Genomic DNA, 24,539 nt, shown 5'->3' with positions numbered 1-24,539 from the left:
AAAATAATATTGTGAGGTGTGAGGTGTTCAGAATTGACTGAAAATGAGTGGAAATTATGGTTATTGAGGTTAATAATACTTTGGGATCAAAATTACCCCCAAATTCTATGATTTAAGCTGTTTTTTAGGGTTTTTTGAAAAAAACACCCGAATCCAAAACACACCCGAATTCGACAAAAAAAATTCGGTGAGGTTTTGCCAAAACGCGTTCGAACTTCGAACCCAAAACACGGCCACGGAACCGAACCCAAAACCAAAACACAAAACCCGAAAAATTTCCGGTGCACATCTCTAATCTGTGCAAGGTGATAAAGGCACCAGCCAATCAGCTCCAATATGTAAATGAACATTTAGGAACAGATTGTCTGCTGCCTTTATTACCTTGCACATATCACTGGTTTTTCACTTCCTTATGCCTTTTACAGGTTAATACATCTGCCCCACAGTGTGTTACTTATGTGTTGCTGTATCTTAACATGAATCACGTTACTATATCTGTCTTTTAGGTGATGGAGGATATGGCTGTTTCTCTTGGCTTCTAACTCCATTGTCCCGACCTGATACCCCTGCTGAACACAATTACAATCATGCACATAAGTCCACGCGGAATGTGATAGAAAGATGTTTTGGTGTGCTGAAATCTAGGTTTCGGTGTCTGGATAAGTCTGGTGGCCTTTTGTTGTATAGTCCCTCCAAGGTGACTCAAATTGTGTTCTGCTGCTGCTTTCTTCATAACATGTGTTTACAACAACATCTGCCACATGTTGAGGAGGAGGAAGAAAGCAGTCAGCAAGCACAGGAATTAGAGACATCTGGTGATACTTGGAGTACAGATGTAGGGAGGCAGGTTAGGCAAGAGATCATCAATCGCTATTTCTAAGGTAAACTTGGTTTGCTTATTTCATTTGTTGTGTAATCATAAATAGATGTTTTGCCTTTTTTCCCCCAAAACCATTACTCAGAATGTGTCTGTCTCCTTGACACATACAAACATACCCTCGCTTTATGAAAAAACAAATGTCGCCTGTGTATTGTGTGTATTTTTATTCTCAAAACAACAGATTATGAGTGGCATGCATTAAGTCTGGATAAGTGATCGTAAACTTGCAGTGCTAATTTCTTACAAGCCCACATAATTCATTTAGTATGTCACTTTATCATTGTGTGTAACGTCCTAATGCACAGGTTCACAAACTCGGCCCTCAGGACCACACACAGTGCATGTTTTTCACGTAACCCAGTAGAAGCACAGGTGTATGAATTACTCACAGACATATGTTAAAAGGTTCACAGGTGGAGCTAATTATGTCACTTGTGATTCTGTGAGGAGACCTGCAAAACATGCACTGTGTGGGTTCCTGAGGGCCGAGTTTGAGAACCTGTGTTCCCAAAAAAACACTCCTCAACATATAATATGTTAGCCTTGAGGAATACATGTGTCCCTATGTGTGATGCACCATCATATTTAAGACACACAAACTTACTGTAATCAGGAATAATTTATTTCCTAATGTTTGATGCTGTAAACTTGATGTATGTATATATATAAATACACAGTTTGCCACACATGTACATTATTATACACATTCTTTGATTTTTTTATGTAAAAGTACATATTTGTTTGTTTCAGCATCATGTGTAAAAACATTCTTACTAATTTTTAACACACACAAACATGTCCCAACAATACTGACATTCATTTTGTCAATGTTTTTAAAACAAAACAAAGCCAACATATTACAAGCTTTTTACGCAACTCAATTGTGTTCTTCTTGTAATGTTGTATAGAGAAGAAAGCTAAAATATGTATCAATAACATTGTAATTTGGATTGTCTGCAGGAAAAGATAATGATTGGAATCTAGAAAGAGTAATGATTAGAAAAAAATCAAGTGGTCAGTTTACTTCCTGCTAAAGACATTCTGCCTGGCTGCCAATTATTGTGTCTGCAGGAAAAGAGAATGATTGGAATCTAGAAAGAGTAATGATTAGAAAAAAATCAAGTGGTCAGTTTACTTCCTGCTAATGACATTCTGCCTGGCTGCCAATTATTGTGTCTGCAGGAAAAGAGAATGATTGGAATCTAGAAAGAGTAATGATTAGAAAAAAATCAAGTGGTCAGTTTACTTCCTGCTAACATGTATGTGTGGCTCCATCAACATTTCCCTCCTCCAATACCCAAAAAAAATGGTAAAGAATAAATGTGCGTACAAATTTTTTGTTTTTGTTTGTAGCACTTATAATTAATGATGTTGAAAAAAGTGTCAAGGAGCTAAGTGTTATATAATTTTGCCAAAAATACACTTACTAACTATTTTGAGTTACTTATCACAAATGTCTAACTTGTATTTTTTTCATGTTTTTTTTGGTGGCTGCTTGTCCTGCCCTTTGCCTTTAGCACTGTCATGTTGTCGTGCTCTGGTGGGGCGTCTTGGTGGTGATGAGACTGGCGTGATATTTGGAGTAGTCGTACCAGAACTGCTGCTTGTTTGCTGTTGGTGCATGCATCTGAGTGTTTCATTTAGGTTAGTGAGGGTGGCATTGAGTTCACGTGTAGCAGCATTTTGATTGTCTACTATTCGGAATAAACTTTCATTAATCTTTTGATTGTTTTGAAAAATGCTCATATAACTTTGCTGTTGTCTGTGCTGTTCTTCCATTATGCGCTGTAAGTTGCCCATGACCTGTGTAATGTCTGTATGCATGAGTTCCATGGTATTGCCTATTCTGGTTGTTTGTTCATTTTGTCTACTCAGATTTCTTGATATTCTTCTGAGGTGAGATGGTAGGCTTGCAAACATTTGTGTCTGCTTACGCAGGCAATCTACATTAGTGGCCTGCTGTCTAGCCCAAATGGTCCAAAACACCTGATCATGGCCTTGTGTTCCTGGTGTTGTTGGGCTGTGTTGTGGTGGTGGTGTGCTTTGCTGTGGTGGTGTACTCACAGGTGCTGGGGGGCTCATTCCTTGCATTAATGGCTGCATTTCTAAGATGTTTGTCTCCTCCATGTCACTGTGTTGCTGTTGTTGCGGAGGGATGCTGTTCCCAGGACTAGAAGCTGAAATGTTAAACAAATCTCCGTTAGCTATCCATATGTTTGAGAAATGTAAACAAATCACAACACATGGAACACATGTGATTCACTGTTGCTTACAACTATTCTGCCTAGCAACATCATCACTCATAGCTTAAATACATACATATGCCTGTTTGTGGCAAATGTGTCTGGTTACTTAATTGTGAAAGCAAACACTTTAGTTTTATTGTAGCTCACACATACTCCACCATAAAAACACATTGGAATACATAATGTGTTACCTTATAGTGTTGTTCAAACAAACATAGGGGTAGATTTACTAAGGTCCCGATTTTGACCGAGATGCCGTTTTTTCATCAAAGTGTCATCTCGGTAATTTACTAAGCAATAATCACGGCAGTGATGAGGGCATTCATAATTTTTTGGAAGTCCAACAAAAAAATTACGAATGAATACACCATCGGTCAAAACGCGGCTGTTTAACTATGAATCTCGGTAATTTACTAAGAAGTGCAAAGCCAAAAAAAAAAAACACTGCCGTGAAAAATTACAACTCGTAAAAAAGTGCTAAAAAAAAACAGACCTGCTTTTTTAATCCGTGATTGTATAGGCATGCAGGGATCCATGAGATCCGTGCATGTATATCAGTGGGAAGAATGGGAAAGTGGTTATTTTCTTAAAAAAAATTGCGTGGGGTCCCCCCTCCTAAGCATAACCAGCCTCGGGCTCTTTGAGCCGATCCTGGTTGCAAAAATATGGGGGGGGAAATGACAGGGGTTCCCCCATATTTAAGCAACCAGCATCGGGCTCTGCGCCTGGTCCTGGTTCCAAAAATACGGGGGGACAAAAAGAGTATTTTTAAAACCAGCACCGGGCTCCACTAGCTGGACAGATAATGCCACAGCCGGGGGTCACTTTTATATAGTGCCCTGCGGCCGTGGCATCAAAAATCCAACTAGTCACCCCTGGCCGGGGTACCCTGGGGGAGTGGGGACCCCTTCAATCAAGGGGTGTCCCCCCCCAGCCACCCAAGGGCCAGGGGTGAACTGGTGGGAACTTTCTGCCCTGTGGTTGACCTAAAGTGACGTCACCGCTGAGCAGAAAGTTCCCACCATTGGTTACAATGGAGCGCATAGGCGCTACATTGTAACACTGCCGTGTGCCGCCTGTCAGTCAGTACAGGAGCACACAGCCGATCAGGAGAGTGCTACAACGTGGCGCTCCCTGATTGGCTGAAGAAACCCACTTAGACAGAAGTCAGAGTGGGTTTCTGGCATTCGGGGAAAGGGGACCCATGTGAAAACATGGGGCCCCTTTCAGTTCGTGGCTCGGGTATCCGTTTTGTTATTTTATTCAAGTACGTGGATTACAAATGGTTGCCCCGAGGACCCTGGGACCCTGGATCTGGTGAGTAGAATTTATTCAACAGGTACCCCTTGGATTCTACTGGAGAAGAGGACCGACCTGCGTGTGAACATAAGGTAAGTATGTATGTATGTTTGTGTGCATGTATGTAATAAATCTTTACTTTCACGGTGTGTGTGTCTTGTCTTTTTTTGGGTATTTTTTTAGTAATAGTACTACAGGTACCAGCGGGCCCGTTTTTCCGCCGCATGCTGGTACTTGTGGTTCTCCAAGTACCAGCATGCGGGGGAGGCTTGCTGGGCCTTGTAGTACTGCTACTAAAAACAATATCTTGTCATTTTCACAAAAGGCTATCAGCCCCCCATCCGCAGCCAATTGGATGGGGGGGACAGCCTCGGGCTTCACCCCTGGCCCTTGGGTGGCTGGGGGGGGGACCCCTTGATTGAAGGGGTCCCCACTCCCCCAGGGTACCCCGGCCAGGGGTGACTAGTTGGATTTTTGATGCCACGGCCGCAAGGCACTGTATAAAAGTGACCCCCGGCTGTGGCATTATCTGTCCAGCTAGTGGAGCCCGGTGCTGGTTTTAAAAATACGGGGGACCCCTACTCTTTTTGTCCCCCGTATTTTTGGAACCAGGACCAGGCGCAGAGCCCGATGCTGGTTGCTTAAATATGGGGGAACCCCTGTCAATTTTTTCCCCATATTTCTGCAACCAGGATCGTCTCAAAGAGCCCGAGGCTGGTTATGCTTAGGAGGGGGGACCCCACGCAATTTTTTTTTTATTTTACACTGTTTAATTTAAAAAAAAAAAAAAAATGAACCCCAGCACGGATCACACAGATCCGGCCGAGATTCATTTTTAAAAAGTCGGCAGTGTTTTGCTAATCACTGCCGTAAAAAAAAAAAAAAAACCACGAATGACATCGACATCGGAGCAAAAGAAAAACCCGAATACGACAGCTTAGTAAATTAGTCGTAATAAATTCAAAAAGTTGCAGTTTTACACTTTCGATGTCATTCGTGATTGAACTTTGACCTGAAACGGGAAAATACGAATGTTAGTAAATTTACCCCATAGTATTGTTTTTATATGTATTTTGCAATTTCACCTAAACACACATGTGAAATGTGGAAAAACAACCTTACTTTTTGCAATAAAACCAACATGCTTTTTTGTTGCAGCATCTTACACACAATGTCATACTGTATGGCTCAAGTGGACATACATATCTTTACTGGATGTGGACAAGGACATTTAGCTTGGATTACATTTCAGCTTTTACTTACTGCGGTAAGTATTTAAGTTTTTGATGTGTTTTGACTTTATGCGGTTATGAAATATTTTGATTACGTTCTGAAATTTTTCACATTTTTTCAGTTTGATACTCACAATCAAGATGAGGGGAGTGTGGATGACGTCTTGGAGGTGTGTCCAAAATTTGGAGTGGGGGGACAGAACATACGGACAATAATCTTCGTGGCGGGGTAGCCTGCTGTGTTTGGGCTGGGACATACGACCTTGCTTTCTTTTCGGCCACAGGTTTTTTGTGGTGATGTCTTTCAGAAGTGCCACTTCTGCTGCTCCATACTTCTTTTGATGGACCTTTTAATGAAAGTGCAATTTTTTTATGGCCATTCCTTTACAAGCATACCCTATACTACAGTGGACACTTTACCTGCTTCCGCAGCGTCGTCATCATCATCAGATGTGATAGGAGTTACTGGCCGACGAGTAGTACTGCTTTTTTCAAACACTGTATAAAAGAAAAAAAAAATTATATCATGCTATTGTTGATACATCCACCCATTATGCTTATAAACATTTATTCTTAAAGAAATGCTTGGTTTTATTTATAAAAAACATAAGGACCGGAAAAACAAAAATAAAAAACAAAAAACTAAAAACATTGCCCAAAACACATATGCACTATGGCAACATCAACACAGGAAAACATGTACAGGACACTGACATAGGCCACAAGTTAAAGAGAAAAAAACAAAAAGAAAAAACACACATCTTCATTTTGTATTGAAAGGATAAATATTACAGATGCAATATATAAATTGCTCTGTGATGTGGCACTCCAAAGACACATTACCACTATATGAGCCAAAACAAAATGTAGCAATTTTGTACAAAAATTACACTGCAGTGTGGTGTCACGGTACAAATACAAGCAAAAAATAAAATATATATATATATTGTTAATTTAATTAAATAATTAACATTATCTAATAATGACACTACACATGTAAGTGGTTTCCAAACCATTTTCCTGTACTCCAGCCTCTAACATGACAACCACTGTTTTTAAACATTGCACATGGATCACTTAAATATAAAACATAGTCACAATTTTAAATTAAAAATCATCCAAAAGGAAAACATTATTGCAGGACAATTCAGAGACACACCAAGTCCAAACTACACATGCAAAATATCTGTCAGAAAAACACATGACATACAATAAAGTAAGATGTTACATTGGCTATTGTATAAAACATTAACCAAAACAATGTATTTGCTGACACACACTTGAAGATGGGAGTAATATGCAACGTCACATGACACACATTTAAAAAACAAACAAAAAAAAACATACAATGTAAATGCAAATACACATGCTCACCATTCTTCCTGGGCCTATCTGAATCCCGGACATGGGTTGCAGAGACAACTTCTGGAGGGATTACACTCCGCATGGGCTCCTCATACTCCAGATAACTTGCAATATAGGGCTGCCCACCACCGGTTTTACGAGCCTCCTTGGCCTCCTTGGCCATTTTGGACTTGACACGTCGCTTTATGTCATAGTACCGTTTGCGGCACGTGTCCTCCGTCCGCTTGACCACCCCCTCACTATTGACAGCAGCAACAACTTTCACCCACAACACCGTCTTCCTCCTTGTTGGCACCTTGGCGGACTCAGGGCCAAATAGCTGCCTCTGATACTTCATCAGCTCACGCACCAATGCCCCATTTTCAGCAAAACTAAACTTTACATTCCGCCCAGTCTTAGTAGTGGTGCGTGGCTGCGGAGCACTCTGACTGTCACTATCACTTGAGGCTGCTGCAGCAACCTCACCCACCTCCTCCACCTCACTAACCTCACTAACACTCACCTCCTCCACCTGACCGACCTCCTCCCCCTCACTCACACCCTCCACCACACCCACCTCTGAGTCACACATAATTGTGTGTCTAAACAGTTAGCACAGGGAAAAAAAAAGACAAACAACACACTCCTCCACTACCACTACACAACTCACACACTCACACACACACACACACACACACACACACACACACACACACACACACAAACACTGACAAGGGACTATAAAGAAAAATAACTTGGACTAAAAATGAGACAAAACCACAAATACAAGACAACAAGAATGACAAGACGACTTTCAAACACAATACCACACTCAGAAATCGCTACCAACACTCCTCACCAAACCACAAATTCACCTACCTCCACAGCACAACCTCCCTCCTCCTCACCACTAACTAAACCCACGAGGTGCGGACGGTTTGGGGCGTATTTATTAGAGATGAGCGGGTTCGGTTCCTCGGAATCCGAACCCGCCCGAACTTCATGTTTTTTTTCACGGGTCCGAGCGACTCGGATCTTCCCGCCTTGCTCGGTTAACCCGAGCGCGCCCGAACGTCATCATGACGCTGTCGGATTCTCGCAAGACTCAGATTCTATATAAGGAGCCGCGCGTCGCCGCCATTTTCACACGTGCATTGAGATTGATAGGGAGAGGACGTGGCTGGCGTCCTCTCCATTTAGATTAGAAGAGAGAGAGTGAGATTGATTTGAGACAGAGACACTTGATTTACTGGAGCTTAGGAGTACTGTAGAGAGTGCAGAGTTTAGTAGTGACTGACCACAGTGACCACCAGACAGTGCAGTTTTATTTAATATAATCCGTTCTCTGCCTGAAAAAAACGATACACAGTGACTCAGTCACATACCATATCTGTGTGCACTGCTCAGCCCAGTGTGCTGCATCATCTATGTATATATCTGACTGTGCTCACACAGCTTATAATTGTGGGGGAGACTGGGGAGCAGTGCCAGTTATAGGTTATAGCAGGATCCAGGAGTACATATTATTAAAATTAAACAGTGCACACTTTTGCTGCAGGAGTGCCACTGCCAGTGTGACTGACCAGTGACCTGACCACACTGACCACCAGTATAGTTAGTAGTATACTATATTGTGATTGCCTGAAAAAGTTAAACACTCGTCGTGTGACTTGTGTGGTGTTTTTTTTTTTATTCTATAAAAAACTCATTCTGCTGACAGACAGTGTCCAGCAGGTCCGTCATTATATAATATATACCTGTCCGGCTGCAGTAGTGATATATATATATTTTTTATATCATTATTTATCATCCAGTCGCAGCAGACACAGTACGGTAGTTCACGGCTGTAGCTACCTCTGTGTCGGCACTCGGCAGTCCATCCATAATTGTATACCACCTACCCGTGGTTTTTTTTTCTTTCTTCTTTATACATACATACTACATCTCTTTATCAACCAGTCTATATTAGCAGCAGACACAGTACAGTAGTCCACGGCTGTAGCTACCTCTGTGTCGGCACTCGGCAGTCCATCCATAATTGTATACCACCTACCCGTGGTTTTTTTTTATTTCTTCTTTATACATACATACTACATCTCTTTATCAACCAGTCTATATTAGCAGCAGACACAGTACAGTACGGTAGTCCACGGCTGTAGCTACCTCTGTGTCGGCACTCGGCAGTCCGTCCATAATTGTATACCACCTACCCGTGGTTTTTTTTTCTTTCTTCTTTATACATACATACTACATCTCTTTATCAACCAGTCTATATTAGCAGCAGACACAGTACAGTAGTCCACGGCTGTAGCTACCTCTGTGTCGGCACTCGGCAGTCCATCCATAATTGTATACCACCTACCCGTGGTTTTTTTTTCTTTCTTCTTTATACATACATACTACATCTCTTTATCAACCAGTCTATATTAGCAGCAGACACAGTACAGTACGGTAGTCCACGGCTGTAGCTACCTCTGTGTCGGCACTCGGCAGTCCGTCCATAATTGTATACCACCTACCCGTGGTTTTTTTTTCTTTCTTCTTTATACATACATACTACATCTCTTTATCAACCAGTCTATATTAGCAGCAGACACAGTACAGTAGTCCACGGCTGTAGCTACCTCTGTGTCGGCACTCGGCAGTCCATCCATAATTGTATACCACCTACCCGTGGTTTTTTTTTCTTTCTTCTTTATACATACATACTACATCTCTTTATCAACCAGTCTATATTAGCAGCAGACACAGTACAGTACGGTAGTCCACGGCTGTAGCTACCTCTGTGTCGGCACTCGGCAGTCCGTCCATAATTGTATACCACCTACCCGTGGTTTTTTTTTCTTTCTTCTTAATACATACATACTACATCTCTTTATCAACCAGTCTATATTAGCAGCAGACACAGTACAGTAGTCCACGGCTGTAGCTACCTCTGTGTCGGCACTCGGCAGTCCATCCATAATTGTATACCACCTACCCGTGGTTTTTTTTTTCTTTCTTCTTTATACATACATACTACATCTCTTTATCAACCAGTCTATATTAGCAGCAGACACAGTACAGTACGGTAGTCCACGGCTGTAGCTACCTCTGTGTCGGCACTCGGCAGTCCGTCCATAATTGTATACCAACTACCCGTGGTTTTTTTTTCTTTCTTCTTTATACATACTACATCTCATTATCATCCAGTCTATATTAGCAGCAGACACAGTACAGTACGGTAGTCCACGGCTGTAGCTACCTCTGTGTCGGCACTCGGCAGTCCGTCCATAATTGTATACCACCTACCCGAGTTTTTTTTTTTCTTTCTTCTTTATACATACTACATCTCATTATCAACCAGTCTATATTAGCAGCAGACACAGTACGGTAGTCCACGGCTGTAGCTACCTCTGTGTCGGCACTCGGCAGTCCGTCCATAATTGTATACCACCTACCCGTGGTTTTTTTTTCTTTCTTCTTTATACATACTACATCTCATTATCATCCAGTCTATATTAGCAGCAGACACAGTACAGTACGGTAGTCCACGGCTGTAGCTACCTCTGTGTCGGCACTCGGCAGTCCGTCCATAATTGTATACCACCTACCCGTGGTTTTTTTTTTTCTTTCTTCTTTATACATACTACATCTCATTATCAACCAGTCTATATTAGCAGCAGACACAGTACGGTAGTCCACGGCTGTAGCTACCTCTGTGTCGGCACTCGGCAGTCCGTCCATAATTGTATACCACCTACCCGTGGTTTTTTTTTTTCTTTCTTCTTTATACATACTACATCTCATTATCAACCAGTCTATATTAGCAGCAGACACAGTACGGTAGTCCACGGCTGTAGCTACCTCTGTGTCGGCACTCGGCAGTCCATCCATAATTGTATACCACCTACCCGTGGTTTTTTTTTTCTTTCTTCTTTATACATACATACTACATCTCATTATCATCCAGTCTATATTAGCAGCAGACTCAGTACAGTACAATAGTCCACGGCTGTAGCTACCTCTGTGTCGGCACTCGGCAGTCCATCCATAATTGTATACTAGTATCCATCCATCTCCATTGTTTACCTGAGGTGCCTTTTAGTTGTGCCTATTAAAATATGGAGAACAAAAATGTTGAGGTTCCAAAATTAGGGAAAGATCAAGATCCACTTCCACCTCGTGCTGAAGCTGCTGCCACTAGTCATGGCCGAGACGATGAAATGCCAGCAACGTCGTCTGCCAAGGCCGATGCCCAATGTCATAGTACAGAGCATGTCAAATCCAAAACACCAAATATCAGTAAAAAAAGGACTCCAAAACCTAAAATAAAATTGTCGGAGGAGAAGCGTAAACTTGCCAATATGCCATTTACCACACGGAGTGGCAAGGAACGGCTGAGGCCCTGGCCTATGTTCATGGCTAGTGGTTCAGCTTCACATGAGGATGGAAGCACTCAGCCTCTCGCTAGAAAACTGAAAAGACTCAAGCTGGCAAAAGCACCGCAAAGAACTGTGCGTTCTTCGAAATCCCAAATCCAGAAGGAGAGTCCAATTGTGTCGGTTGCGATGCCTGACCTTCCCAACACTGGACGTGAAGAGCATGCGCCTTCCACCATTTGCACGCCCCCTGCAAGTGCTGGAAGGAGCACCCGCAGTCCAGTTCCTGATAGTCAGATTGAAGATGTCAGTGTTGAAGTACACCAGGATGAGGAGGATATGGGTGTTGCTGGCGCTGGGGAGGAAATTGACCAGGAGGATTCTGATGGTGAGGTGGTTTGTTTAAGTCAGGCACCCGGGGAGACACCTGTTGTCCGTGGGAGGAATATGGCCGTTGACATGCCTGGTGAAAATACCAAAAAAATCAGCTCTTCGGTGTGGAAGTATTTCACTAGAAATGCGGACAACATTTGTCAAGCCGTGTGTTCCCTTTGTCAAGCTGTAATAAGTAGGGGTAAGGACGTTAACCACCTCGGAACATCCTCCCTTATACGTCACCTGCAGCGCATTCATAATAAGTCAGTGACAAGTTCAAAAACTTTGGGCGACAGCGGAAGCAGTCCACTGACCAGTAAATCCCTTCCTCTTGTAACCAAGCTCACGCAAACCACCCCACCAACTTCCTCAGTGTCAATTTCCTCCTTCCCCAGGAATGCCAATAGTCCTGCAGGCCATGTCACTGGCAATTCTGACGAGTCCTCTCCTGCCTGGGATTCCTCCGATGCATCCTTGCGTGTAACGCCTACTGCTGCTGGCGCTGCTGTTGTTGCTGCTGGGAGTCGATGGTCATCCCAGAGGGGAAGTCGTAAGCCCACTTGTACTACTTCCAGTTAGCAATTGACTGTCCAACAGTCCTTTGTGAGGAAGATGAAATATCACAGCAGTCATCCTGCTGCAAAGCGGATAACTGAGGCCTTGACAACTATGTTGGTGTTAGACGTGCGTCCGGTATCCGCCGTTAGTTCACAGGGAACTAGACAATTTATTGAGGCAGTGTGCCCCCATTACCAAATACCATCTAGGTTCCACTTCTGTAGGCAGGCGATACCGAGAATGTACACGGACGTCAGAAAGACTCACCAGTGTCCTAAAAAATGCAGTTGTACCCAATGTCCACTTAACCACGGACATGTGGACAAGTGGAGCAGGGCAGGGTCAGGACTATATGACTGTGACAGCCCACTGGGTAGATGTATGGACTCCCGCCGCAAGAACAGCAGCGGCGGCACCAGTAGCAGCATCTCGCAAACGCCAACTCTTTCCTAGGCAGGCTACGCTTTGTATCACCGCTTTCCAGAATACGCACACAGCTAAAAACCTCTTACGGCAACTGAGGAAGATCATCGCAGAATGGCTTACCCCAATTGGACTCTCCTGTGGATTTGTGGCATCGGACAACGCCAGCAATATTGTGTGTGCATTAAATATGGGCAAATTCCAGCACGTCCCATGTTTTGCACATACCTTGAATTTGGTGGTGCAGAATTTTTTAAAAAACGACAGGGGCGTGCAAGAGATGCTGTCGGTGGCCAGAAGAATTGCGGGACACTTTCGGCGTACAGGCACCACGTACAGAAGACTGGAGCACCACCAAAAACTACTGAACCTGCCCTGCCATCATCTGAAGCAAGAAGTGGTAACGAGGTGGAATTCAACCCTCTATATGCTTCAGAGGTTGGAGGAGCAGCAAAAGGCCATTCAAGCCTATACAATTGAGCACGATATAGGAGGTGGAATGCACCTGTCTCAAGTGCAGTGGAGAATGATTTCAACGTTGTGCAAGGTTCTGATGCCCTTTGAACTTGCCACACGTGAAGTCAGTTCAGACACTGCCAGCCTGAGTCAGGTCATTCCCCTCATCAGGCTTTTGCAGAAGAAGCTGGAGACATTGTAGGAGGAGCTAACACGGAGCGATTCCGCTAGGCATGTGGGACTTGTGGATGGAGCCCTTAATTCGCTTAACAAGGATTCACGGGTGGTCAATCTGTTGAAATCAGAGCACTACATTTTGGCCACCGTGCTCGATCCTAGATTTAAAACCTACCTTGGATCTCTCTTTCCGGCAGACACAAGTCTGCTGGGGTTGAAAGACCTGCTGGTGAGAAAATTGTCAAGTCAAGCGGAACGCGACCTGTCAACATCTCCTCCTTCACATTCTCCCGCAACTGGGGGTGCGAGGAAAAGGCTCAGAATTCCGAGCCCACCCGCTGGCGGTGATGCAGGGCAGTCTGGAGCGACTGCTGATGCTGACATCTGGTCCGGACTGAAGGACCTGACAACGATTACGGACATGTCGTCTACTGTCACTGCATATGATTCTCTCAACATTGAAAGAATGGTGGAGGATTATATGAGTGACCGCATCCAAGTAGGCACGTCACACAGTCCGTACTTATACTGGCAGGAAAAAGAGGCAATTTGGAGGCCCTTGCACAAACTGGCTTTATTCTACCTAAGTTGCCCTCCCACAAGTGTGTACTCCGAAAGAGTGTTTAGTGCCGCCGCTCACCTTGTCAGCAATCGGCGTACGAGGTTACATCCAGAAAATGTGGAGAAGATGATGTTCATTAAAATGAATTATAATCAATTCCTCCGCGGAGACATTGACCAGCAGCAATTGCCTCCACAAAGTAGTACACAGGGAGCTGAGATGGTGGATTCCAGTGGGGACGAATTGATAATCTGTGAGGAGGGGGATGTACACGGTGATATATCGGAGGATGATGATGAGGTGGACATCTTGCCTCTGTAGAGCCAGTTTGTGCAAGGAGAGATTAATTGCTTCTTTTTTGGGGGGGGTCCAAACCAACCCGTCATATCAGTCACAGTCGTGTGGCAGACCCTGTCACTGAAATGATGGGTTGGTTAAAGTGTGCATGTCCTGTTTATACAACATAAGGGTGGGTGGGAGGGCCCAAGGACAATTCCATCTTGCACCTCTTTTTTCTTTTATTTTTCTTTGCGTCATGTGCTGTTTGGGGAGGGTTTTTTGGAAGGGCCATCCTGCGTGACACTGCAGTGCCACTCCTAGATGGGCCCGGTGTTTGTGTCGGCCACTAGGGTCGCTTATCTTACTCACACAGTCAGCTACCTCATTGCGCCTCTTTTTTTCTTTGCGTCATGTGCTGTTTGGGGAGGGTTTTTTGGAAGGGCCATCCTGCGTGACACTGCAGTGCCACTCCTAGATGGGCCCGGTGTTTGTGTCGGCCACTAGGGTCGCTTATCTTACTCACACAGTCAGCTACCTCATTGCGCCTCTTTTTTTCTTTGCGTCATGTGCTGTTTGGGGAGGGTTTTTTGGAAGGGCCATCCTGCGTGACACTGCAGTGCCACTCCTAGATGGGCCCGGTGTTTGTGTCGGCCACTAGGGTCGCTTATCTTACTCACACAGTCAGCTACCTCATTGCGCCTCTTTTTTTCTTTGCGTCATGTGCTGTTTGGGGAGGGTTTTTTGGAAGGGCCATCCTGCGTGACACTGCAGTGCCACTCCTAGATGGGCCCGGTGTTTGTGTCGGCCACTAGGGTCGCTTATCTTACTCACACAGTCAGCTACCTCATTGCGCCTCTTTTTTTCTTTGCGTCATGTGCTGTTTGGGGAGGGTTTTTTGGAAGGGACATCCTGCGTGATACTGCAGTGCCACTCCTAGATGGGCCCGGTGTTTGTGTCGGCCACTAGGGTCGCTTATCTTACTCACACAGTCAGCTACCTCATTGCGCCTCTTTTTTTCTTTGCGTCATGTGCTGTTTGGGGAGGGTTTTTTGGAAGGGACATCCTGCGTGACACTGCAGTGCCACTCCTAGATGGGCCCGGTGTTTGTGTCGGCCACTAGGGTCGCTTATCTTACTCACACAGCTACCTCATTGCGCCTCTTTTTTTCTTTGCGTCATGTGCTGTTTGGGGAGGGTTTTTTGGAAGGGACATCCTGCGTGACACTGCAGTGCCACTCCTAGATGGGCCCGGTGTTTGTGTCGGCCACTAGGGTCGCTTATCTTACTCACACAGCGACCTCGGTGCAAATTTTAGGACTAAAAATAATATTGTGAGGTGTGAGGTATTCAGAATAGACTGAAAATGAGTGTAAATTATGGTTTTTGAGGTTAATAATACTTTGGGATCAAAATGACCCCCAAATTCTATGATTTAAGCTGTTTTTTAGGGTTTTTTGAAAAAAACACCCGAATCCAAAACACACCCGAATCCGACAAAAAAAATTCGGTGAGGTTTTGCCAAAACGCGGTCGAACCCAAAACACGGCCGCGGAACCGAACCCAAAACCAAAACACAAAACCCGAAAAATTTCCGGCGCTCATCTCTAGTATTTATATGGTTGCGCACAGACACTCCTACCATCTGAAACACAACCAATCACGAACGGGGATGAAAAACCGAAAGTGAAAATGCGGCCGCTGGAAAAACAAACCCTGCCGCTTTTAACTTAGGAAAAAAAACAGCAAATACAACAAAAACACGTACGCAAACGACAATAACGGCCGTAAATGTGCCAAAAAAAACGACTGGCATCGACATCGGAAAACACGACAACCATAAAGTCGACTGCTTCGTAACTTTGCGTATATGGATTCAAAAAGTTGCATGAAAATGAACCCGATACAAAATGAGTTTAAACACTACACAAACCGACTCAAACACGAATATTAGTAAATATTGCCCATGGATGAAGAACTGTGAAAACTGGAGCTAGATGATATGAAGACGTGGATGAAGAACTGTGAAAACTGGAGATGGATGATATGAAGACGTGGACGAAGTACTGTGAGAACTGGTAGCTGGATGATATGAAGACGTGGAGGAAGAACTGTGAAAACTGGAGTTGGATGATATGAAAACGTGGATGAAGTACTGTGAAAACCGAAGCTGGATGATATGAAGACATGCACGAAGTACTGTGAGAACTGGATGCTGGATGATATGAAGACGTGGACGAAGAACTGTGAGAACTGGAGTTGGCAAACCACCACCGGGATCCTACGGAATCCAAAGGCACCGGCGAGAGAGCGGGCGACTGTGACTGCACACTGGGGCGCTGGCGGGCGTTGGTCAACAAGAGTCGGCAGAGAACTCGGAGAGCCTGATGGGACCAATAACAGGAGATCCACAGAACAAGCTGCGGGAGCACAGAGCGAAGGCACAGAGTAACTACAATAAAGCACTGGCACAGAATGAAAAAATCCCAGCCTACTTATAGGCAGCATGGAATCAGGATTGGCTGTCACTCACCCATCACGCTCATTGGTGCAGCCCTTTGGTCTCCAACATGGCCGCCCCCATACTGCAGACACACAGGAAAGCTGGTGCCACTTGGTCCTCCCTCCTGCCTCCAGGAAGCCGTCACTCCCGCCGCTGACCATGACGGATTCCCCTGCAGCCCAGAGCACCGCAGAGCCGCACCGAGCACGGACGGACCCCAGGACCCGCAGCGGTAAGCGCCGCTGCCTGGCATGCACTTTGCAAGCCAATCTTGCTTTTCCTAAAATATAAACAATCGATACAGTTAAGTATAAGCAATGTGGCTTCCTAATGAACATGCCAAACAGAACGGCTCTATAATGGAAATAATAATTTAATTTAATTTAATACACACAGTATAACACACAGTATAACAGAAGAGCACTGAGAAGTATTTGACAGTTTATATGAGTGATATAAATAATATTTAACCTTATGTTTGATATTCTATAACATCACTAGTCATCAACAGGGCTAGAACGCTGGGCGGGCAAATACAGAGGTAGCCAAAAAGGGGCACAAATAAAATAAGCAGTCAACTGAAATCACAAGTTGTGAAGCATGCAGTTCCCAGCCCCAAAGTAGGATTGCACAGGTGAGAAAACTAGGGGCCTAATACAGACCTGATCGCTGTGCTGCAAATTACACTGTCCTGCGTTCAGATAGTCGCCGCCCAGGGGGAGTGAAAATTTACCTCGTGCAAGTGTGCAAATGCATGTATACGCTGTGCGAATATTCCCCTCAGTCAGCAGACAGCTGCAAAACCCGTTCGCATCACACTCACCATTGAATGTTTTTTCCCATTCTGTGCAGTGTGTGCAGTCTGTGCGTATCTCAATACTTACTCCTCCATTCGAAGAATACAGGCTGATCGGTGCCGGAGATGACGTCACACATCCACCCTGAAAACTAGGTACATATGAGCAGGTGAGAAAACTAGGTGCATACTGTATGTACTGTATAAAATGACACGCACTGCATCTTGTGAGCCTTATACAGCTTGCACAGAATACTTGATCTGGTCATTATGCCACTTTATGCTTAGATCTTGGGTGGTCATTCCGAGTTGATCGCTAGCTGCATTTGTTCGCAGCGCAGCGTTCAGGCTAAAAATTGGCAGTTCTGCGCATGCGTATGCGGCGCAATGCGTACGCGCGTTGTACGGTCCCAACGAACAATGTCGTTTTGCACAGGATCTAGCGAAGCATTTCAGTCGCACTGGTGGCCGCAGAGTGACTGACATGAAGTGGGCGTTTCTGGGTGTCAACTGGCCGTTTTCAGGGAGTGTTCGAAAAATGCAGGCATGCCAGGAAGAACGCAGGCGTGGCTGGGCGAACGCTGGGCGGGTTTGTGACATCAAAACAGGAACAGAACAGTCTGAAGTGATCGCAAGCGCTGAGTAGGTCTGAAGCTACTCTGAAACTGCACAAAAAAACTTTGTAGCCGCTCTGCGATACATTCGTTTGCACTTCTGCTAAGCTAAGATACACTCCCAGTGGGAGGCGGCTTAGCATTTGCACGGCTGCTACAAACTGCTAGCAAGCGATCAACTCAGAATGACCACCTTGACCTCTAATCTCATTTCCCTGCTAGATTTATAATATTGCATTCTTCTCTCTATCCGCTTCTCAAAGGGGATCCGGTCTGAAGATCGACAGTGTCTAGGTCGACAATGTTTAGGTCGACCACTATTGGTCGACAGTCACTAGGTCGACATGGATGGAATGTCGACAGAGTTTCTAGGTCGACATGTGCTAGGTCGACAGGTCTAAAAATCGACATGAGTTTTTCACATTTTTTTAATTTTTTTTAATTTTTTCATACTTAACGATCCACGTGGACTACGATTGGAACAGTAAAGAGTGCCGAGCGAAGCGGTAGCGGAGCGAAGGCACCATGCCCGAAACATAGCGATCCATGCGAGGGGACGCGGTGAACTAATTTGGGATCCCGGTCACTCTACGAAGAAAACGACACAAAAAAAAAAAAAATCCTCATGTCGACCTTTAGACCTGTCGACCTAGCACATGTCGACCTAGAAACCCCGTCGACCTTCCATCCATGTCGACCTAGTGACTGTCGACCAATAGTGGTTGACCTAAACATTGTCGACCTAGACACTGTCGATTTGATGAACCACACCCTCTCAAAGCTGTCTCACAATATATTATTTTATGGCAGTTTATACTTGTGAGAGGTAGTACAACACCCATTTCTTGTTTGGGAGGCTTTTATTGATTCCATGCTGCAAACTCATTATGGGGTAAATTTACTAAGATTCGTATTTTCCCGTTTCAGGTCAAAGTTCAATCACGAATGACATCGAAAGTGTAAAACTGCAACTTTTTGAATTTGTTACGATGGATTTACTAAGCTGTCGTATTCGGGTTTTTCTTTTCTTCCGATGTCGATGTCATTCGTGTTTTTTTTGTGTTTTTTACGGCAGTGATTAGCAAAACACTGCCGACTTTTTTACAATTAATCTCGGCCGGATCTGTGTGATCCGTGCTGGGGTTCTATTTTTTTTTTTTTTTTAATTAAACACTGTAAAATTTAAAAAAAAAATTGCGTGGGGTCCCCCCTCCTAAGCATAACCAGCCTCGGGCTCTTTGAGCCGATCCTGGTTGCCGAAATATGGGAAAAAAATTGACAGGGGTTCCCCCATATTTAAGCAACAAGCATCGGGCTCTGCGCCTGGTCCTGGTTCCAAAAATACGGGGGACAAAAAGAGTAGGGGTCCCCCGTATTTTTAAAACCAGCACCGGGCTCCACTAGCTGGACAGATAATGCCACAGCCGGGGGTCACTTTTATATAGTGCCCTGCGGCCGTGGCATCAAAAATCCAACTAGTCACCCCTGGCCGGGGTACCCTGGGGGAGTGGGGACCCCTTCAATCAAGGGGTCCCCCCCCCAGCCACCCAAGGGCCAGGGGTGAAGCCCGAGGCTGTCCCCCCCCCATCCAATGGGCTGCGGATGGGGGGGCTGATAGCCTTTGTTGTAAAAGAAAAGATATTGTTTTTAGTAGCAGTACTACAAGTCCCAGCAAGCCTCCCCCGCATGCTGGTACTTGGAGAACCACAAGTACCAGCATGCGGCGGAAAAACGGGCCCGCTGGTACCTGTAGTACTACTACTAAAAAAATACCCAAAAAAACACAAGACACACACACCGTGAAAGTATAATTTTATTACATACATACACACATACATACATACTTACCTTATGTTCCCACGCAGGTCGGTCCTCTTCTCCAGTAGAATCCAAGGGGTACCTGTTGAAGAAATTATACTCACGAGATCCAGGGGTCCAGGCTCCTCGGGAAATCCAGGGGTAATCCACGTACTTGAAAAAAATAACAAAACGGTGTCCCGACCACGAACTGAAAGGGGACCCATGTTTGCACATGGGTCACCTTTCCACGAATGCCAGAAACCCACTCTGACTTCTGTCTAAGTGGGTTTCTTCAGCCAATCAGGGAGCGCCACGTTGTAGCACTCTCCTGATCAGCTGTGTGCTCCTGTCCTCACTGACAGGCAGCACACGGCAGTGTTACAATGTAGCGCCTATGCGCTCCATTGTAACCAATGCTGGGAACTTTCTTGCTCAGGGTGACGTCACTTTAGGTCAACCGCAGGGCAGAAAGTTCCCAGCATTGGTTACAATGTAGCGCATAGGCGCTACATTGTAACACTGCCGTGTGCTGCCTGTCAGTGAGGACAGGAGCACACAGCTGATCAGGAGAGTGCTACAACGTGGCGCTCCCTGATTGGCTGAAGAAACCCACTTAGACAGAAGTCAGAGTGGGTTTCTGGCATTCGTGGAAAGGTGACCCATGTGCAAACATGGGTCCCCTTTCAGTTCGTGGTCGGGACACCGTTTTGTTATTTTTTTCAAGTACGTGGATTACCCCTGGATTTCCCGAGGAGCCTGGACCCCTGGATCTCGTGAGTATAATTTCTTCAACAGGTACCCCTTGGATTCTACTGGAGAAGAGGACCGACCTGCGTGGGTACTTAAGGTAAGTATGTATGTATGTGTGTATGTATGTAATAAAATTATACTTTCACGGTGTGTGTGTCTTGTCTTTTTTTGGGTATTTTTTTAGTAGTAGTACTACAGGTACCAGCGGGCCAGTTTTTCCGCCGCATGCTGGTACTTGTGGTTCTCCAAGTACCAGCATGCGGGGGAGGCTTGCTGGGACTTGTAGTACTGCTACTAAAAACAATATCTTTTCTTTTACAACAAAGGCTATCAGCCCCCCCATCCGCAGCCCATTGGATGGGGGGGGACAGCCTCGGGCTTCACCCCTGGCCCTTGGGTGGCTGGGGGGGGGACCCCTTGATTGAAGGGGTCCCCACTCCCCCAGGGTACCCCGGCCAGGAGTGACTAGTTGGATTTTTGATGCCACGGCCGCAGGGCACTATATAAAAGTGACCCCCGGCTGTGGCATTATCTGTCCAGCTAGTGGAGCCCGGTGCTGGTTTTAAAAATACGGGGGACCCCTACTCTTTTTGTCCCCCGTATTTTTGGAACCAGGACCAGGCGCAGAGCCCGATGCTGGTTGCTTAAATATGGGGGAACCCCTGTCATTTTTTCCCCCATATTTTTGCAACCAGGATCGGCTCAAAGAGCCCGAGGCTGGTTATGCTTAGGAGGGTGGACCCCACGCAATTTTTTTTGACAAAATAAGCACTTTCCCACCCCTTCCCACTGATATACATGCACGGATCTCATGGATCCGTGCATGCCTATCTAATCACGGGAAAAAAAATAAGGTCTGGTTTTTTTTAGCACTTTTTTACGAGTTGTAATTTTTCACGGCAGTGTTTGTTTGTTTTTTGCTTTGCACTTCTTAGTAAATGACCGAGATTCATACTTAAACAGCCGCGTTTTGACCGATGGTGTATTCATTCGTAATTTTTTACTTGGACTTGCAAAAAATTACGAATGCCCTCATCTCTGCCGTGATTAGTGTTTAGTAAATTACCGAGATGACACTTTGATGAAAAAACGGCATCTCGGTCAAAATCGGGAGCTTAGTAAATTTCCCCCTATGTCTTTGCATGGATTAATTTGTGGCATAACTCTTAGGGCCTTCCTGAAACTATGCAAGAATTCATTTTGCAATTCAGATAAGGCATTTCAAAAAGAACATGAATTAAGAAAACCTCATTAGTGCTATACTTCTTCATTCTGATTTAATGACTGGTAAAACTGTACTAAATAAATACATTGCTGAGCTATTGTGAATGATTTATTTTGTAGTAAAGCACAGACTAAAGAAAATGCTGAACACAAACAGATAATGACATCTTTTTTCTCATAAAGTTGCCAAAACTATAAGCATATGACTAGCCCAACAGTATTTCAATAACAGCAAACGCAACGTTGTCTCATGTCAACCCTACATTTAGGGCCGGCAACAGAAATCTTGGGGCCCGGTACAGTGATATCTCTGGGGCCCCTCAGATTAATAAATATATATGTATATCAGGAGTGTGCGCCATTTTTGGGGTTTTGTGTTTTGGTTTTGGATTTGTATCTCCTTCGTGTTTTGGATCTGTATTGGTTTTGCCAAAACCGCCCTCGCGGATTTTGGTTTGGATGGGGGTTTTTTTAAATCAGAAAAACAGCTAAAATAACAGAATTTGGGGGTGTTTTTGTTCCTACAGTATTATTAACCTCAATGACATTCATTTCCACTCATTTCCAGTCTATTCTGAACACCTCACACCTCACAATATTGGCCCTCATTCCGAGTTGTTCGCTCGCAAACTGCTTTTAGTAGCTTTGCACACACTAAGCCGCCACCTACTGGGAGTGAATCTTAGCTTATCAAAATTGCGAACGAAAGATTCGCAATATTGCGAAAAGACTTCTCTGTGCAGTTTCTGAGTAGCTCGAGACTTACTCTGCCAGTGCGATCAGTTCAGTGCTTGTCGTTCCTGGTTTGACGTCACAAACACACCCAGCGTTCGCTCAGACACTCCTCCATTTCTCCAGCCACTCCCGCGTTTTTCCCAGAAACGGCAGCGTTTTTTCGCACACACCCATAAAACGGCCAGTTTCCGCCCAGAAACACCCACTTCCTGTCAATCACATTACGATCACCAGAACAAAGATAAAACCTCGTAATGCCGTGAGTAAAATACCTAACTGCATAGCAAATTTACTTGGCGCAGTCGCACTGCGGACATTGCGCATGCGCATTAGCGACTAATCGCTCCGGTGCGAAAAAAAATAACAAGCGAACAACTCGGAATGACCCCCCTTGTTTTTTTCCAGTTTAGGCCAAAAGGTTGCACCGAGGTAGCTGGATGACTTAGCTAAGCGACAGCAGTGGGCAGCCCGAACATGTGGCATTTAAAATTCCAGCATGGCTCATCTAGGAAACAGAGTGGCACTGCAGTGGCAGACAGGGTGGCAGTTTAATAAACTACACAATCCCATAGAAAGTAAGCAAGAAAGCTTTCATTAATCAATAAAATAACTAGATTAGAGGCCCATAGGAGTTGAAATATGTATGCAGTGGAAGGCATGTAAAGAAAGCAGTGATTGATTATAGTAAATTTTATATTATTTTTATTCCAAGGAAAATTTATGAGGGAGGAGAGTCTAGAGATGTACGTGACGGCTTAGGTTTTCCCACCAGACTCTGATTCCAAATAAAAACCAAAACGCCATCATTCACGTGTCGAATCTTGCAGGTCTTGTCCTTTGTCTAGGATGTTTGCAATAAAGTGGAAAGGAAAATAGGATTTTAATTACCTGCCGGTAAATCCTTTTCTCGTAGTCCGTAGCGGATGCTGGGGTCCATATTAGTACCATGGGGTATAGACGGGTCCACCAGGAGCCATTGGCACTTTAAGAGTTTAAGAGTGTGGGCTGGCTTCTCCCTCTATGCCCCTCCTACCAGACTCAGTCTAGAAACTGTGCCCGAGGAGACGACATACTTCGAGAGAAGGAATTACACAGATAGTGGCGAGATTCATTCCAACTCACACAAACATGCGAATCCGGCCAACATGCCGGAACAACTCAGCTGAACAGCTGAAACATAAATAACTGAGAACTTACCTAGGAACCAGGTAACACTGAACCATAAAACCAATGCAGAAAAACGAAGCGATGGGTGGGCGCCCAGCATCCTCTACAGACTACGAGAAAAGGATTTACCGGCAGGTAATTAAAATTCTATTTTCTCTTACGTCCTAGAGTATGCTGGGGTCCATATTAGTACCATGGGGATGTACCAAAGCTCCCAGGGAGGGAGAGCGCGGAGGCTCCTGCAATACTGCCTGACCAAACTTGAGGTCATCAGAGACCAGAGTATCGAACTTGTAAAACTTGGCAAACGTGTTCGAACCAGACCAAGTAGCATCTCGGCACAGCTGTAAGGCCGAGACATCCCGGGCAGCCGCCCAGGAAGAACCCACTTTACGAGTAGAGTAGAGTTGGCCTTAACCGATGTCGGACACGGCAGTCCTGCTGTAGAATACGCATGCTGGATAGTGAACCTGATCCAGCGCGAAATCGACTGCTTAGAAGCAGGGATCATAGAGGACAAATAGAGAGTCAGATTTCCTATGACAAGTAGTCCTCTTCACATAGATCTTCAAAGCCCGTACAACATCCAAGGTCTTTGAAGCAATTGAGGAGTCAGTAGCCACTGGCCCCACAATAGGTTGGTTGATATGAAAAGCCGATACAACCTTAGGCAGGAACTGTGGACGAGTCTTAAGTTCCTCCCTGTCTTCATGGAAGATCAGATAAGGACCTTTGCAAGATAAAGCCCCCAATTCCGACACG

The 24,539-nt window shown here is 44.9% G+C and overlaps 1 protein-coding gene and 1 long non-coding RNA gene across 2 annotated transcripts in view; both read right to left on the bottom strand.

Annotated features, from left to right (window-relative positions):
• Positions 1-1,448: 1,448 nt before the first annotated feature.
• On the bottom strand, positions 1,449-6,169 carry LOC134935102 (uncharacterized). Its single transcript, XM_063930378.1, has 3 exons — positions 6,078-6,169; positions 5,792-6,004; positions 1,449-3,057 (listed from the first exon to the last, which is right to left on the bottom strand). The coding sequence occupies exon 3, from the start codon at positions 3,005-3,007 to the stop codon at positions 2,354-2,356; it is 654 nt and encodes a 217-aa protein (XP_063786448.1). The 5' UTR covers positions 3,008-3,057; positions 5,792-6,004; positions 6,078-6,169; the 3' UTR covers positions 1,449-2,353.
• Positions 6,170-17,456: 11,287 nt separating this feature from the next.
• LOC134935101 (uncharacterized) overlaps positions 17,457-24,539 on the bottom strand; it is a 43,454-nt gene continuing 36,371 nt past the window's right edge. Inside the window, exon 3 of the long non-coding RNA XR_010179901.1 lies at positions 17,457-17,639. This is a non-coding gene — a long non-coding RNA (uncharacterized LOC134935101). The remainder of the gene's footprint in view (positions 17,640-24,539) is intronic.

The sequence above is a fragment of the Pseudophryne corroboree genome, chromosome 6, assembly GCF_028390025.1.
Source record: "Pseudophryne corroboree isolate aPseCor3 chromosome 6, aPseCor3.hap2, whole genome shotgun sequence".
Lineage (NCBI taxonomy): Eukaryota > Metazoa > Chordata > Amphibia > Anura > Myobatrachidae > Pseudophryne > Pseudophryne corroboree.
Note: the sequence above shows the minus strand (reverse complement) of the source record. Positions and strands in the feature narration are given on the sequence as shown.

Coding starts and splice junctions, on each gene's coding strand:
- LOC134935102 (XM_063930378.1), bottom strand. CDS start 3,007: ATGGAGGAGACAAACATCTTAGAAATGCAGCCATTAATGCAAGGAATG.